Raw genomic sequence first — 16707 nt, 5'->3', positions numbered from 1 at the left:
ATAGTGCGAAGCCCTACTACGTCATTACTGTGCGCCATGGAGGCACGAATTGACAGGTCAGCGAGAGAGGGAGCAGTCAGAAACCGGGTGGTCAGCCTAAGAAAACCCGGTATTTGCAGAGTTTGCTCCTCAAAAGTCATTGTCACTTGCTACAGAGGGAGATTCGAGAGACACGAGAATCGGCGGGCATGTCGTACTGCAAACAAGAAGGTATCCTGAATTTTCGGTTACTTAGTTCACTGCTTTCCCGAGCAATGTCATTGAGTAGTTGAGCAGCACGCTATGCTTCCAAAGTACCAACGTTACTAGAGCTAACTCGCTAGCTGGTAGGCCAACTGTATGACTGTTGATAACTACGTTACTTTTTTTTCGGCTACATTGAAGCTAGTTTCATAATCGGCTAATTTTTCGTAAAACAAGGTCATTTTAAAACTATTTTTGCGTGGCAAGGTTATTGCGTTTAAAACGATTAACCTGTCACTTGAACTAGGTGAATTAGCTTGTGGTGGACTTCGAAGGCTGCCAAATTGCAAAGCATGTCAACCAAGATCAGTTCATTTATGTTGGGACCTGTTAGCGAAGCGTAGTACTGGGCCCAAATGTAGTGATTTAGCGGATCATATAATACTTTCCATCAGACATTGAGCCGGCAAATGATAGTTTCATAGTTATAGTAGCACTATCTTTTTCATCAAATAACAAATCAAACAAAACTTATTTATACTATTTATTAATTATCCAAGTAAATCCACTGTCAGTCTTGTTTTTTCTCTTCAGGTAAAGATCGCATAATATTTGTAACCAAGGAGGACCATGAGTTACCCAGCAATGCTGAGCTGGTTGCAGATGACCCCAACGATCCCTATGAAGAGCAAGGTTAGTTATTTAAGACATTTACAAAGTTACAAGTTTAACCGATTTACTGAAGGCTTCCTAACTTATTTTAGTGTGCCATATATATAATTGCCATTGTTTGGTTTCTGGATTCTTTAGGCCTTATCCTGCCAAATGGAGATATAAACTGGAACTGCCCATGCCTGGGGGGCATGGCCAGCGGACCCTGTGGCACTCAGTTCAAGGAGGCCTTCTCTTGCTTTCATTACAGTAAGGAAGAGGTGAAGGGCTCCGAGTGCATTGACCACTTCCGCAACATGCAAGAGTGCATGCAGAGATACCCCGAGCTCTACCCCCAGGAGGAAGATAATGAAAACGCTCCACAGGGGGAGTCTGAATCTACTGCTTCCTTAGCTGCCCCAACCGAGGACTCTACCTCAGCCCCCAGCAGTGACTCCACCTCTGCCCCTTCAGCATTTGAATCTGCCCCCTCATTTGACAGTAAATCGTCCACAGACGGGCAGACTGACAGCTAAGGATAACCAACCTTTTATCCCCCACAATCCCATGTTCTCCCTCTGTATAAATCCTTCACAACAGAAATCACTCCTCAACAAGGAGCCAACATTCCCTCTGGTTTCATCACTGGTCACAAAGTAGAAGGATTTTCAGTCCAGTCACTCAGACGGTATTCGTGAAGGACATTGTTGAGGGCTTCAAAGAAGTGGGACATAGTTTCATTGAGAAAGGCTTCGTCTGATGTCCACTCAAAGACCACCTGAAGTTTTGATATTTGTTGTGTGGTAATTATCAGAGCAATTCCTACGCAATTGGATTTATGTTTGCTTTGTGTTGTCCAGCTTTAGTATTGATGAGCTGTTTCTGTGCAATTGTGAAATACTGCCCCACTACAACATCCACCAATCAATGTATCCACCAATTAATATTATTGATCAGATTGCAAGATAATGATCACTGGACCTAGTCTAATAATAATCCTCAACAAATATTTGAGAGGTATGGACTGGATTTTGATTTTGAGCAAGTTATGGTTTTGCATAACTTCTGACTGCCAAAGTCACAGAATCTAGACACATTTCACTCATTACAGTTCAATCCTTTTCCTGTGTGAGTCATAAATATAGTAATACCCCTTAAGACAAAGGGTTTTTTCCATGTCATTTTTTCCATGGTAATATACATCTTAGAAAATAATGTCCACATCTGTACAAGTAGAGAGAACCTTAAATAAGGAGATAAACTACTGATAAGCAAAAGACAAGGTTAAATAAGTCTCCTTCATAGCTAAGCCACACTTTAGGTTTGATTAGATTTTACAAGATAACTGACTTTAAGCTTTAAATCAGTCTGTTGATATTCAAAATGTTGGAATATCGAGGTGGAATGACTGGGTGTATTATCTGAGGTTATATGAGCAATGTTCTTTGAAATTTACTTCAGAAGCTTTGCATCCAACCTTGGCAAAGACATACGTAGGTCACCAGGTTTACATATCAATGGTCACGTTACATTGTTCAAATATTGTTGCTCTGCAGAGTCTCTAAAGGCTCCACTTACTTTAGAGTCAAGATGCTTTGGTCATTATTTGAATTGTAAGTTATTCCTGCCTTAATGGACTTCACATATATCCCTCCAACATGTCAAGATTAAAAAACATCTCCCGTTCCCTCTTTCTCGTCACACTGTATGTCAGATTTACTAATTCAAGTGACCGTGAATCATGAGATGCAGGGCTTGGATTTGACTTGATAGGAAAAGGATGCAGACTGTACTCTTACATTAATGGACATATCAACATGCTGTATACAGACGTGCTCAAATTTGTTGGTACCCCTCCACCAAAAATAAAGAATGCACAGTTGTTTTTTCTGAAATTACTTGAAACTGACAAAATAATTTGCATCCACCATTTTTTATTCCATATTTCATAGAAATCTGACTTTGCTTTTGATTTTTATTAAACATAATATTGTAAATAATAAAACAAATAAAAATGGCATGGAAAAAAATTATGGGACCCTTAACCTAATATTTTGTTGCACAACCTTTAGGGGCAATCACTGCAATTAAATGTTTTCTATAGCTCTCAATGAGACTTCTGCACCTGTTAACAGGTATTTTGGCCCACTCTTCCTGAGCAAACTGCTGCAGCAGTCTCAGGTTTGATGGGTGCTTTCTCCAGACTACAAGTTTCAGCTCTTTCCATAGATGTTCAAAAGAATTCAGATCATGACTCATAGAAGGCCACTTCAGAATAGTCCAATGTTTTGTTCGTATCCATTCTTGGGTGCTTTTCACCGCATGTTTTGGCTCATTAATCCTGTTGGAGGACCAATGACCTGTTACTGAGACAGAGCTTTCTGGGCAGTACGTTTTGCTCCAGAATGCCTTAATAGTCTTGTGCCCTGCACAGATTCAAGGCACCTTGTGTCAGGCACAGCAAAGCAGCCCAAAAACACAACTAAGCCTCACTGTAGGTACAGTGTTCTTTTCTTTGAAAGCTTCATTTTTTTGTCTGTGAACATAGAGCTGATGTGACTTGCCAAAAAGCTCGTTTTGACTCATCTGCCCAAAGGACATTCTCCCAGAAGGTTTGCAGCTTGTCAATATGCATTTTAGCAAATTCCAGTCTGACTTTATGTTTTTCTTTCAAAAGTGGAGTCCCCCTGGGTCTTCTTCCATGGAGTGCACTTTCACTCAAAAAGCAATGGATGGTGTGATCAGAAACTGACGTGCCTTCACCTTGGAGTTCAGCTTGTATCTCTTTGGCAGTTATCCTTGCCCCCCCCCCCCATTCACACTATCCTTATGTTCAATCTGGGGTCGATTTTCCTCTTGCAGCTGCACCCAGGAAGGTTGGCTACAGTTCCATGGACCTTAAATGTCTTAACAATATTTGCAACAGTTGTCACAGGAACATCAAGCTGCTTGGAGATGGTCTTGAAGCCTTTACCTTTACCATGCTTGTCTATTATTTTCTTTCTGATCTCCTCAGACAACTCTGTCCTTTGCTTCCTCTGGTCCATGTGGTGCACCCAGTGATACCAAACAACCAGTGACTACTTTTCTGCATTTAAATAGGCTGAATGACTTAATACAAGGTTAAAGACATGTGTGATACAAATTCAACAAAGTAATTAATTTGAAACATCACTATAATCCAATTAATTATTTTCTTTTCTAAGGGGTACCAACAAATGTGTCCAGGCCATTTTAGAATATCTTTGTAGAATAAGCAATAATTCATCTCTTTTCACAGCTTCTTTGCTTCATTCAGTGACATACCAAAGGCATGCAAGTATACATGACAAAATAACTCTTAATTTCATCAGTTTTTGGGAGGAATGAAGCGTTTTTTTCAATGAGCTGTAAGGGTACTGACATGAGCACGTCTGTAAATCACTTAAATGGCTGTATGGCTGGATTTATGAGAATTGTGCTCTGCTATGTGGTAAATTGATTATCAACGTGGATTGTTACTGATGAGAAACTGCAAAGTGAGGTAATTTGAGAGCCAGACATGATTCGGGTAATGGAAACTGATGTTAGTATTAAGACGGTTCCACATCATATTTAATGAGCCTGCACATTTCTCAATATTGTAATAATGATAGAATTGTTTGGATAAAGGCAGAATCTTGTGTAAAAAGGAAATAGTGCCTAAATTTAAAAGTTTGTCATGTCACATAGCAACAACTTAAGCTTCTCAAATATTACCAGCCAAACATTCATGTCAATCTCTTGTATTTTGCATCCACACACACACAAAATTGTGTTCCTCAGTTAAACAGCCTGAACCTTAAGTTTGATGCTGTGCTCCACCTAGATCACACACTAAAGTCACATGATTTTAGCAAGTGGTGATGTCCATTAGATTTTAGTTCCATTAGCTGCAAAGTCCACTGACTTTGTGTGACTCTTCTTGTCAAATCCATCGTCTGTCATGGACAGCCATGCCTTAAACTCTGTGATATGTGTGCCCCCAATCTGGGGGTCCAGAGGATTACCATGCTCTCCATGGTTACCAGCAAGCGCCCTGTCCCTGCTTCTTCTGGGCCTGCCAGCAGATACTCCATCCCTGGAGGGGGGAAGGACAAAGGGAAAGTACTGTATGACAATGGAATAATAAAATTAACGTTCTGACTGAATGGGGCAATGTCTTATCAAAGGAATATGTTGCTACTTGTAGTCAAGTCTTACAGAACTCTGAAACCACGTGGCTCATGTCTAGGGCCCTCTGGCGAGTGTCCCATTGTATCATGCAGTATTGACCTAAAGGTTCTGTTGTAATATTTGACTTAATGTGATTCATAAATATGAGCTAGGGCTGCTTAATTATACTGATCGAAACAAAGTACACACACACACACTCGCTCTCTCTCCTCAGATTACTGAGCTCAAAAACACAGGAGCCAGGCTGGCTGGGTTGTTTTTTCTCATGGTTTGACACCTCACCCCCAGAAAAGACTTAGCTTACAGTCCTCAGCAAACTGCAATGAATGCCCTGTTTTGATTCACATGGCTGAATGATAGATTTCAGGGCTATTATTTAAAGTCCCTTTAACAATAACACCATACCACATGTTTAATGCTGATGTTTACCCTCAATTCCTGCTCTATTTCAGGTTGGACCATGTGCTACCTGGGTTGAGGATGGGACAGGTGCAGCCACGGCTGGTCCAAGACACGGGGTAAATGCTGATAGTGCCCAGCGACAAATCCACCTTTCCTGATCGGAGAACCTTGCGGATTTTCACCAACACCTCTGCATGGCTGCCTTTGTCATAAGCAGACAGCACACTGGCCTTGATTACTGTCATGGACCACAGACATAGTTTAAACCAGTTAGTAACAACTGAAAAGCAGTAATGACTGAAAAACATTTGTGAGTATAAATCATCACACATCATGATATACATCACATTGAAAAAAATCTAAAATATTTGTAAATCAGTTTTTATATTATTTTTTACCATAGTCATATTTGTGCTTGCAGAGGTCAGACACACTTCTCAGCTTTCTCTCCTTACAGCTGCACTTTCCTGTGAACAGGTATGAGGACATGTACCAACACCCCTTTTATCCCATAACTATTGTATTTGAAAAGACTATTACCCCATTGCAGATTGATGTCACAGTTCAAAGGCAGCACACCATAAAATGCATATCACCTGTGTAATGCAGGGCAGAGACTGCAAGCTCCTTTGACCACGTTACCTCACCTTCACTGGTGAGCATGTGCTCCAAATTAGGAACTTTACCACCAATGGGCACATTGAAGAGCTGGACACTTGAATAGCTGCCAACACAGAAAGGGATACATCTGGTAAAAAAAAATTTTACAAAAAATTGTCCATTTTTGCCCTTTTTGGATAGAGGATAGTGAAGTGACCAAAAGGAAACCAGGGGAGAGAGAGATGGGTACGATATGCAACAAAGGTCACTGGCTGGAATCGAACTAGGAACATTGCGGTTCTATGTTGTACATGCTCTGCCCTCTAATGGGCTTCGCTATTGGTTTACCTTATCGAGGCTCTGCCTTGGCACCTGAGTGAACAGATCTTTGCATTCACTACTCAATTGGGTGGTGGGCACTAAGAGCGCCCACCACCTATAAAACCCCAGCGTATCCACTGCTCATTCCACTTTTTCACTCGGTACCCGAGCTACAGATTGCTGCAAATTTGTTTGTTGTCACCCTCCGATGTTGCACTGTTTTTTGCTAGTTGATAACAAGATGTCTTCCAGAATCTGGTCCTCCTGTCCTGTCCAGCTGTCTCTCCTGGACACCCATTCGTCCTGCTTCTCCTACCTTGGTTGGCAGCATCAGGAGGACTCCAAGACCTGCCCTGCCTGCCTTGCTCTCCCCAGGGAGGAGTGCAAGAGTCAGCAGAAATTTGTTGAATCCTTCTGGCTGTCCTGCGCTGGTGGACCCCTCCAAGCCTTGGGATGAATACGAGGAGGAGGATGAGCATCGTGTCTTCGAGGAGGAAGATCCTGCCTCCCTCTTCCTCAATGCAGAACCACTCCCAGCACATTGTTACCCATTCAACGATCTGTCTGGCCTATTGCTTCGGCTGCCAATAGGATGAGCACTCCGCTCCCACCTGTTCCTCCCTCCGATGGCCCCACGGATGACTTCACTGTCAGCTTCTGTGCTCAGCCACGTGGTAGGCCACGGCGTCATGTGGTCTGCCCCAAGATGGCACCCGTATTCCACTATGTGCAGCATGAGTGGAGCTCACCACTGTTCGCAAAACCACTGGCTGTGGACTATGGTCCTTTGGGACAAGGGAGTGCCACCCATTGAGGATACAGTCAGGATCTGTCTCCTCCCTTCAGCCTCCCTCTGGCCAGGTGGTCGACCATCACTCCCAAATGAGCGGGATCGTTTGACCAAAATCCTTCTTGACCACTGCTACGCCAGTGCCTCCCAGGCAGTGGCACTTGCTAACAACATGGCTTTCCTGGCTGGCTCCCTCAATAAGCTGACCCATGAGCGCTCTAAGCTGATGCCCACTGAGATCTCCCCAGTCCAGACAACAGCTGCTGCCACCCTCTGGATGTCCCAGGCCTTTGCCATTAATGGTTGCCGCGTCATATGCAGCACAGGTGGGTTGAAGGAGCCTCTGGCTTGGCCTTTCTTCCCTGAAGGGGCACGAACAATAGCTCCTACTTAACACCCCTCTTTCTTCTGAATCCCTCTTCGGCCTGGACATTCAGCTATTTGTGTACTGGGTGGAGTCAGCCCGGAAGGCTTTGGAGTGCCAGGCAGTTCCTGGACCTAATTTGATTGTCGATGGCAGAGCTGTGGTCACTCCCAGATCTGCTCACAGCCCTGCTACAGGCAGAGGGTGCTATTCTCTCATGTCTGGTTCTGGGACGGCGCCTCATGGTTTGGAGGCTGAGAGGTTGAGGTTCGGCGAATTGGTGCGCCCTGTCACGGTGGTTGCAACTATTCAAATTGCGTGTGCCCGTCCATTTCCAGGGCCTATTCTACATGGTGGTGGGATTTTGCGGAGTGGTGCGAGACCAGGGACCTCAACCCATGCTCCTGCCCTTTGCAGGATGTTCAGCAGTTCCGACAGGGCCTGTTTGACAGCGGCCGTTCTGTTTCCACCTTGGGAGTGTTTGCAGCAGCGACTACAGCAGGCCACAACGGATTTGGCTGCTTCACTGTCAGTACCCTCCCCTTAGTTAAGTGCTTTTTTTGGGGTATGCAGGTTGAGACCCCCTACTCAACCTTTTGTTCCTCAGTGGGACCTGCAAACGGTTCTAGATGGGCTGATGGGTCTGTTGTTTGAGCCATTAGATCAGGTGGACTTCAAGTGTCTGTCTATCAAGACAGCACTTCTCTTGGCTCTCACTTCGGCTAAGAGAGCGGGGGATTTGTGTGCCTTGTCGGTATACCCTTCCTGCATGGCTGTCAGCAACAACAAGGAGTCGGTGAAGTTGCGCCCCAACTCGTCCTTTCAGCCAAAGGTCATCACCTCCTCATTCAGGTCAAGGGTTATCTGCTTTAGGGTGTTTTTTCCTCCTCCTCATGCTAGCAGGGAAGAGCAGCACCTCCACACTCTGTGCATGGCACAGGTACTCTGCTGTTATGTGGCGTGCGTGGCAAATTTCAGGAAGTCTGACCAGCTGTTCGTCTGCCATTGCAGTTGGGCTCAAGGGGCCCTGCTGTCTGCTCAGTGGCTTGCTCATTGGATTTGTGATGCAATCTGCAACAGTTATGGGGCTGTGGGCTGCCCCGCCCCAGTGGGCCTAAGGGCACACTCTACTAGGGGCACTACATCCTTTGTGGCACTTTTCAGGGGAGTGTCAGTGGAGGACATCTGCTTGGCAGCCTCCTGGTCCTCTACTTCAACCTTTGTGCAGTGATATCTTGGGGCTCTTATAGGGATAAGACTGCTGATTCGGTGCTTGTTGCATGGTCTGGGGGGGGGTACTTTGTCTGCTGCAGACTGAGGCATTGGCTATTTGTAGCCTTGGATTGGTTGGTGCAGTACTGTACGAGACCTTCAGGGTGGGCAGTGCTCGACCATTACACTGCTGTTGCGTACGTTACTGTTGTGGCTGGTGTTGGGCTAGTTTCAGTCCGAGTCCAACTGGGAGTACACTTATCCCTTGGCCTTCGCCTTAGGTGTGAACCAATAGCGAAGCTCGCCAGAGGGCGGAGCATGCGCAACATAGGAATAATAGTTACCTGGATGTATCTCCAGTTCTATGAGTACATGTGTAGCCCTCTAACGGGCTTCACTATTGGTTGCTGAGTTGCTGCTGTTGCTGAGTTTCAAAGGGAGACATGCAGCAGAGATGCTGAGGTTTTATAGGGGATGGGTGCTAGGAGTGCCTACCACCTGACTGGGTGGTGAGTGCAAAGCTCTGTCCATGCAGGTGCGAGGTGAAGCCTCAATAGGGTAAACAAATAGCGAAGCCCATTAGAGGGCTACACACATACTCATAGAACCGGAGTTACATCCAGGTAACTGCTATTTTTGTGGCATGCACTGTAACCATTCCACTACCGGGGCGCCCCTGGTAAAACATTTTCATGATCTGTGTGCCGTAAGGATCTGGGGATATTAGAAAGATAAAATACAAAACACACGACTAACCTTTTCAAGCACTGTCCAGTGGTCGGTTCACAGCTCTGAGGGCAGGCACAGGGTTTGCAACCCTCCCCTCCAAAGCCCCAGTATCCCGGCAGGCAGTAGCTGCAGCTTGTGCCCCCTACACCAGGTTTACAGTGGCACTGCCCGGTCCTGGGGTGGCACCAGGGCTCCTCTCCTCCTGGGTGGGCAGGCAATGAGCCCTGTGGACTACACCAGCATCCTTAGAAAGACAAAGGCAGACATTGTTATATGTATGCTGCTTTAACATATCCTAGCCATTCAATCTTGCAGTAACGAGCAACCACAGTACTTTCTTTTCTATATAGCTTCCACTCCAGTGCTCTTGCTGCGATATGCCATTAAACAAATCTACCACTAGAGGGATGCCACTCCACTGATGTTAGGGATGCTGCTGCTGAATGTCCAAACCAGTGTACCCATTCACGTCAAGAGAATAACACACAGGTCTGTTGCTCATTTTGCTCGTAAGCATGCCTCTATTTAAACAAATTTCATCAAGACAAAATAAGAGGATAGCCATCATCCTTCGACCGTAGTCGAGCAAAGAGGATAGATATAAGTGATCAAACTTTTTTCTTTTTTTTTTAATTGCCAACCAGGGAGCAATAGCTGAGATATATTCATACTTGCATTCATATTTATACGTTATCCCCCACTGTGAGTCTCTTACTTGTGCAGGCGTGAGGTGAGCTGAGTGGCAGGGATGGGTGGCGGTGGTAGCCATAGCGACAACGCTGGCACCTGCGCCCGACTGTGTTGTGACGGCAGTTGTCACACACACCCCCACTGGTGCCATGGGTGGCCAGCCATGCCCGCTGGGAGAAATGACAGCTGTCTGCGTGACCGTGGCACTCACATTCTGAGGCCAAGAGGCACGATGACAGACGGAGGACAGGAGATGAGATGGATTGAGTCAGCGAGAGGAAAGGAGAGAGAGCAAGAACGAATGGTGAGGGTATGACCCAAATGGTTAAGTGAGACCGAACGACATTTAATCATGAGTGTTGCTTCAAACTTACGGTCTTACAGTTGTGAAGGTAATCAACATTATTTGCAAAGTCTATGCATGGCACTCGAATTTACAATGGACCGTTATGAAACGTAAGACCAATCCTCGTAAAAAAAAAATTATGAAGGCCTCATTTTTTTAAATGTGTGAAGATTTGGCTCAAGAGAAAAAAAAGCTTTCCTTCCTCTCTCCACTCTGATTCTCCCTTTAAGCTCATCAACCTCTTTACTGGTTGTATTTGTCATCAAGGCCAAGATCTACTGTCCTAGGGCTCTTTCATCCTGTTTAAGCATAGATCACCTACTCTGGCATGGGTTTGGCTCCCCACTGCTTCCATTGGCAGGCCTCCACGGATGGTCATTGAAGAGTGGGGCACACCTCTCACAGTGCTCCCCTGCTGTGTTGTGAGTACACACACATCTACCATGCACCTGCAAAGCACATCCAGGGCTGCTCAATAAATTTGCCAAAATTAGCAGCAGTTACATGCACACAGACACCTGTAACACAGAGAGACTGCATTAAATGGGCGCCCAGACAGCTGCTATAAAGATCAGTACATGCTATTTGAAGTCCTTTCAGGGGTTATTTTCACGTTGGTCTCGCATGCGTTTCACATGCTGACACCTGACCCCAAATCCCACAGACAGGCAAGGCAGATTTTCTCTTCTCTAAATGTTTTTCACAGTTTTTCTATTTTACCATCTCTGACACACTCTGGAACGATAAGCTACTCACCATGTCACTGTCCTGTTCTGTGTCTTGACTACTGTTGTATGGGACACATTGCTCGGCATGTCCATGGCAAAGACAGGTCCCTCTGGCCAATAAAGTGTAAATGGCATAAAATGCTGAACTTGGGCTTTCTGTAGGAGACCTCAGACCTGAAGGAGCAGGTGTTGTCTCTTTCGCATGGGGCTGTGGAGCTGCAGGACAAGTCTGAGCCTGGAGAAGTCTGATGCGGAGGTTAGTAAGAGTGAGGCGGACGAGGTTCTCTGGACTATAGGGGTCCAGAACATTAACACTGCCAGGACCCAACATCCGTAATATCACCTTGGTAGGGAAACGGAGCACTTATTAACAGTGAATCGGACAATGTAAGTGTCAAATCATGCAGCCCTACAAAGCAAGATCTACTTTTGACTTTGTGTATTTTCCCTTACCTCCCCACCACTGCAGGGTGTGGCACTGGTATAATGGGAGGTACACAATGAGCCTGGCTGGTGAACATCGTCAGGGACACCAAACTCCAGGCTGCAGTTGTGGGCGAACAGTTTGAGGGTTTCCCAGGTCTCTCCAAAGTCTGTCGAACGTTCAATGACCATGACAGCAGGCCGGGGCGAATGGAAAAGTAGAACCAAGTGGGACAGACAAAACTGGGTCTCCAAATCCAAACGGATCTCGTCCTGCTGACTCTGTGAAGTAATACCTGCACCAGATGCCCACCAGGTACCTGGGTGCAAGAATGGGTCATCGATCATGTGTGTGGGTGGGTGGGTGTCCTCAGGGCAGAAGTGCTGGGGATGGTGGGATCTATTCCCACAGCAACCTGAGAGGGTGGTGAGGGTCCTACCGACAGCCAGGTTCCCTATGGGTGGACTGCAGGCAAGATCAACACACCTGGAGGCTGAGAAATAGGTGGATGTAGACTCAGATAATGTTATGATGTACAGGACAATAATTTTGAGTAAAAGAGGAGTTGCACAGCTCAGGATACATATGTATCATTATTGCTCATATTGTCAGTGATAAAAATTGAGTTTTGAAACCATACATTTTCCGGAATAGTTATCATGGGCAGAAGCAAGGTCCTCTTCCCTGTTGTTCCATGAATATTTCATAGTCCCGACTATTGTCGCATCGCTGCATAGATGTGACACATAATCCTGCCAATTCCCCATGGGGGAGCATCAAGGCTCTCAGGTTGCACGTAACGGCAATCCTTAACAGAGCTAAAGTCCACCATTGCAATATGAAATTTAACTGGAGCAGGTTTGACCTTTGCTGCCCATTTACTGTGAAGACAACAAAGACTAGCTGATAAAACATGAGCTGGACATAATGACTATATAACCGAACTGATCATCGTTGAGTATGATGAAAAGTGCTATATAAATAAAATGCATTATTATTATCATTGTTGTTACATGTCTAATTAGGTTATAGATTCTTAACAACGACGCAGTGTGACAACAACACAATATAGGAATGGACGAGTTTAGCTGTATTAATGAAATTCAGCGAAAACATCCATTCAGCAAAAAGAAAAAGAAAAAAAAGAAAAAAGCAGTGATCAGTAGAGATGACGCACTCACCTGCTCCGCTGCGCGTAAGAGCTGAAAACAGACAGACAATCGCCAGCATTTGAAGGCGAACTTTAACAGGCATGATGTGAAGACACTTTGTCCTGTGTCGCCGCTCTGTTTACAGCGAACACAACACACCAACTGTTGACCAAAATAAATGACCGGAACCAGACAACATGAGCGTCAACGTTGTGTGCGTCCATCGTGAACACATTCCTCTCCGAGCGGCCAGTTGCGCGACGCGCCTTGGACGAGAATCAAGGAGAAATCCATGAGTCGTTAGACATGTTGTTGTTGTTGTTATTGTTGCTGCTGCTGTTGTTGTTGTTATTGTTGTTGTTTCGACGTCCTCCAGCGGATAAAGACAACGTACAACTGGAAACGTCCGTCAGAGAGCCCTTGAGAGCATCCTTAAGTATCTGGCATCTTTCTCACAGAAGTGGGATTGTGCGCCCGAAATACAGGACCCGTCAGTCAGGCAACAGCCTGCATAGTCGTTGGACTTTTTGAATGAACGAATTCGCACTCAACGTAATATTTTAAAAAATATCACCGGGTTTTCATATAACATAAGATTGCCGTCTCTCCGTATCTGCTCTCGTCGGTGAAATAAACGGTGGTTTTACCGCGTATTGCGCGTTCCCGAAGAAGACGCCTAAAGGGTTTGCTCAAGTCTGGACGAACAGGCAGCCAACAGAGTCCCAACGGAGTCGCACATAAAAAAGAGTCAGGAACGTAGCTCTGCTTCATCTCCCCTCGCCACAGACTCGCTCTTTACGCGTACGCACGGAAGACTTTGTTATTTATGCATAGCGCCCCCGGCGGTGGAAGCCGGAACAACACGAGAAAGCTCCACCGCCACAGAATCCGGCCCACTAACTCGCTCACTCACAGAGTAACGTTTCAGTCTGAAGTTTGCTTGTAACCCATCCGAAAATGTTTGTGCACAAAAAAAAGGAATATGCTGTTGTAAGACGTTACATATTTTCTATTGAAATTAAAATCATCATTAGGAATAATAATAAAAATAACAAAAATAATAATAATAAATGCCCCCCCGCTGCCATAATCCCTTATTTATCTGCCCCACATATTCTGCTACTTGGATTAAATCATGTGCTCTATCACCTTTAACGTGCTTTAAAATGTCAATCTTTTGACGCAAGATTTGAAGCACTTCTGATGAGTCACTGTACATGAACATGATTCAGACGACACAGCCCTTGTTGAACTGGTGCAAAGGCAGCTATTTTACAATGTCATTGTTAAAGGGAAACAACAATTTTCAACATCACCTCTACATTGCAGGGATATGACACTCCATTAGAACCCGTAACACTGAGCTGTCCTCTTGTGTATCTGAAACAAGAAACAAAGCCAAAACCGTGCAGGGAAAGTGTCCAGCAGTACGGCAGGTGTTATAATCGTTATTATTCTCATTTTCGTTTTCCCAGCAAATCAGGGAATAGTTGTAGTTTGTCTGTTCATGGATGGTCCGTCAGTGACATCACCGACAGACACTTTGCCGTACAATTTTGGTGGCGTTTCAGAGACACATAAAAGGCCGGACAGTATTATACATGCAAATGGATTGTTATCCATTGAACATACGGTATGTAAAGATAAAGTTAAAAATTGTAAAATCGTGATTGCTTCCCTTTAAGCATCCAATCAGGATGCTACTCTGTTTAATACTAGGCCATACTTCCAATTACAAACTCAAGACAATGTTCTCGTATTGCTCCGTCTGCAACAAAGTCACGCAACAGTTGTGTTTTGCGTCTATGACACTTTCATCTATGACCTTGTTTTTCCTAACAGGCAGCATATTAGCTCCCAGGCTAATTCACTGAAGAGTGTAAAGCAAGTGTGCAGAGGAAAGGCAGATTTGCAAGGGCTCATGAACGCGGTTAATGTGAACCAGCCGCAAAAGCGCATACCAGCTATACCAGGTCCCTTGCTAGTCACTAAGCAGGACCTCATGACAAGGCAAGGAAATTAGTTTATCTACCTCTTCCCTCCTGTTTTTTTGTGTTTTTTTTTTTACCCACAGTAACCCCACATTACAGGTCTCTTTGATGTCCAGTTGGAAGAAATTGGAGAAAGGGGCAAAAATAGTCTTCTGGGCAGGTCTTAAAACTTGGTGTCTCATTATCACATGAAAACCGGAGGACTCTGTGGAATGAGTGAAAATGACAATGGAGCTTAATGTGACTGGCCTGGGCAAGAGCCAATCCCTCCCCACACCATGTGTCTGTCTGACTCAGTTGATTGACCGACTAGATTTCCATTATAACCCAACACAGTAATACTGAACAATAAACCCATGGTATTCATAGTATTGACATCACAGTGCTTCTACTAAGTTCCAACAGTCTTTCACTGAAAATGACATAGCCCCTTGCCTTGCACCCCCCCCACACACACACAGTATATGGAATAAACACCACTCATTCTCAAATCCTAGCAAGGGGCAAAGAAAATTGGAATAGATGCACCAAATTGGATTGGTTTCTGTAAATGTCTTTAAAGCCATACAAATTATTTGCAGACCTGCTTGACTGCTATCCCACAGAGCAGAGAACAAAAGCTGAGTTACTTTGTAACGGCAAGTAGATGTGATATTATGATATGTTATATATGGTGTTGATTTAGTAAACCACATAAGTATGGGTTATAAATACCACCGCACATTTGGAGCCTTTTGTGGAAATTTTGACACAACTATGTATCTTCCCAAGTAAACCAGCAGCATTTTTAGTGCATAATTTTGGCCTAGTTTACAATCCCAAATCCTTTTGTAGCAAATAATGCCCATCCACATGCCTTAAAAATGTACCAAGGCACTTTATATGTGCACAAACATTACAGAAATCACATCTGGCTTGAAATATCAGCTACAAGCATCTCATACAGGCACTGCTCCATCTCTATCCTTGTATATTACCACTTCCTATGTTGCATGTGTGTCTTTTCTGCCCCTGCTGATCTTATCGTCATTCTTCCCATCTTCTTACCCTAACACCAGCCGAGTCTGGCGGGCCCCCATACCATAAAACCCAGGAGGTTCACTTTCATCTGTAAACATCTCATTGTTTCTCCTTTGGTTCCCACTCCAGTGGTGCAGTGTGTGACAAGAATAGCTTCACAACAGATTGTGTTAATCCATTTTACGACGGATTACTTGTTAGCTGGCGGAGTCAGGGATGTACAGATGTAGTTTCTTGCTGCTTGTGTCATTGTTAAAGACTGATTTAGAGTTTATCAGTATTCTGACAGCACATTAAGCTGGTTTACTGGAACCACAGAAAATGAGATTCAGATCTTTGCACAGATTGCAAGATGGGGGACCATGTGTTTGCTTTTAAATGTGTGCATGCATGCGTGCATGTGTGCGTGTGTGCGTGTGTGTGAGACGGGGGGGGGCACAGTGACAGGATCAAAATAAAAGAAACACTTGTGTATGAAATACTGCTTCACATCGTCATTGTAGTAAATACAGCTGTAGCGTTATTTTTGCAAGCAGAACCAAGGTGGTTCTTGGGAGAGTTAAGAGGCAGGAATGGCAGAGGAGCATCCTCATGCCTCTGACACATAATGACATGATTCATATTTTATTTGTTCAGTTTTGTTAAACTTTATTAGCGTTTTTCAGCAAGATGGCAACTAAGCCAAAGACCATTTCTGAAAGCAATACTTCACTTTTCAGCGTTTTAAACACCTCAACTTGAGCACATACTTCACAAGGTGTGCTAAACTCCTATATGAAAATCAGGGTACAGACGATATTCCAGAGCCACCGTCTCACAAGATTAGAGATGATTACTCCAATGACCATATTCACACGGTGGCTGTTTTGCTGTCATGTGACACCAGGGTAGGAAACCTTGAGTGAACTACT

General features: G+C 44.6%; 2 protein-coding genes and 1 long non-coding RNA gene across 3 annotated transcripts; 2 read left to right on the top strand and 1 right to left on the bottom strand.

The window, feature by feature from the left end:
- The first annotated feature begins 68 nt into the window (after window positions 1-68).
- On the top strand, window positions 69-2933 carry chchd4a (coiled-coil-helix-coiled-coil-helix domain containing 4a). The gene is made up of 3 exons (XM_056274648.1): window positions 69-210; window positions 778-876; window positions 994-2933. Exons 1-3 carry the CDS (start codon window positions 189-191, stop codon window positions 1368-1370), a joined length of 498 nt encoding a protein of 165 aa, XP_056130623.1. The 5' UTR covers window positions 69-188; the 3' UTR covers window positions 1371-2933.
- A 1660-nt stretch (window positions 2934-4593) lies between these two features.
- Window positions 4594-12942, bottom strand: si:dkey-202e22.2 (netrin-4). Its single transcript, XM_056274977.1, has 10 exons — window positions 12816-12942; window positions 11664-12127; window positions 11239-11553; window positions 10805-10931; window positions 10162-10350; window positions 9474-9690; window positions 6027-6154; window positions 5829-5897; window positions 5498-5668; window positions 4594-4933 (listed from the first exon to the last, which is right to left on the bottom strand). Exons 1-10 carry the CDS (start codon window positions 12886-12888, stop codon window positions 4797-4799), a joined length of 1890 nt encoding a protein of 629 aa, XP_056130952.1. The 5' UTR covers window positions 12889-12942; the 3' UTR covers window positions 4594-4796.
- Window positions 10312-11794, top strand: LOC130108127 (uncharacterized). The gene is made up of 4 exons (XR_008809855.1): window positions 10312-10440; window positions 10750-10904; window positions 11373-11466; window positions 11680-11794. It is a non-coding gene; the product is annotated as an uncharacterized LOC130108127 (long non-coding RNA).
- Window positions 12943-16707: the final 3765 nt, after the last annotated feature.

This window comes from Lampris incognitus, chromosome 2, assembly GCF_029633865.1.
Source record: "Lampris incognitus isolate fLamInc1 chromosome 2, fLamInc1.hap2, whole genome shotgun sequence".
Classification (NCBI taxonomy): domain Eukaryota; kingdom Metazoa; phylum Chordata; class Actinopteri; order Lampriformes; family Lampridae; genus Lampris; species Lampris incognitus.
This window is presented reverse-complemented; position numbering and strand designations above follow the sequence as displayed.

Coding starts and splice junctions, on each gene's coding strand:
- chchd4a (XM_056274648.1), top strand. CDS start 189: ATGTCGTACTGCAAACAAGAAG. Junction 211..777: donor GTCGTACTGCAAACAAGAAG/GTATCCTGAATT, acceptor TTTTCTCTTCAG/GTAAAGATCGCATAATATTT. Junction 877..993: donor CGATCCCTATGAAGAGCAAG/GTTAGTTATTTA, acceptor TGGATTCTTTAG/GCCTTATCCTGCCAAATGGA.
- si:dkey-202e22.2 (XM_056274977.1), bottom strand. CDS start 12,888: ATGCCTGTTAAAGTTCGCCTTCAAATGCTGGCGATTGTCTGTCTGTTT. Junction 12,128..12,815: donor TCTTACGCGCAGCGGAGCAG/GTGAGTGCGTCA, acceptor CCTATTTCTCAG/CCTCCAGGTGTGTTGATCTT. Junction 10,351..10,804: donor GGAGCCAAACCCATGCCAGA/GTAGGTGATCTA, acceptor TCTTGGCCTCAG/AATGTGAGTGCCACGGTCAC.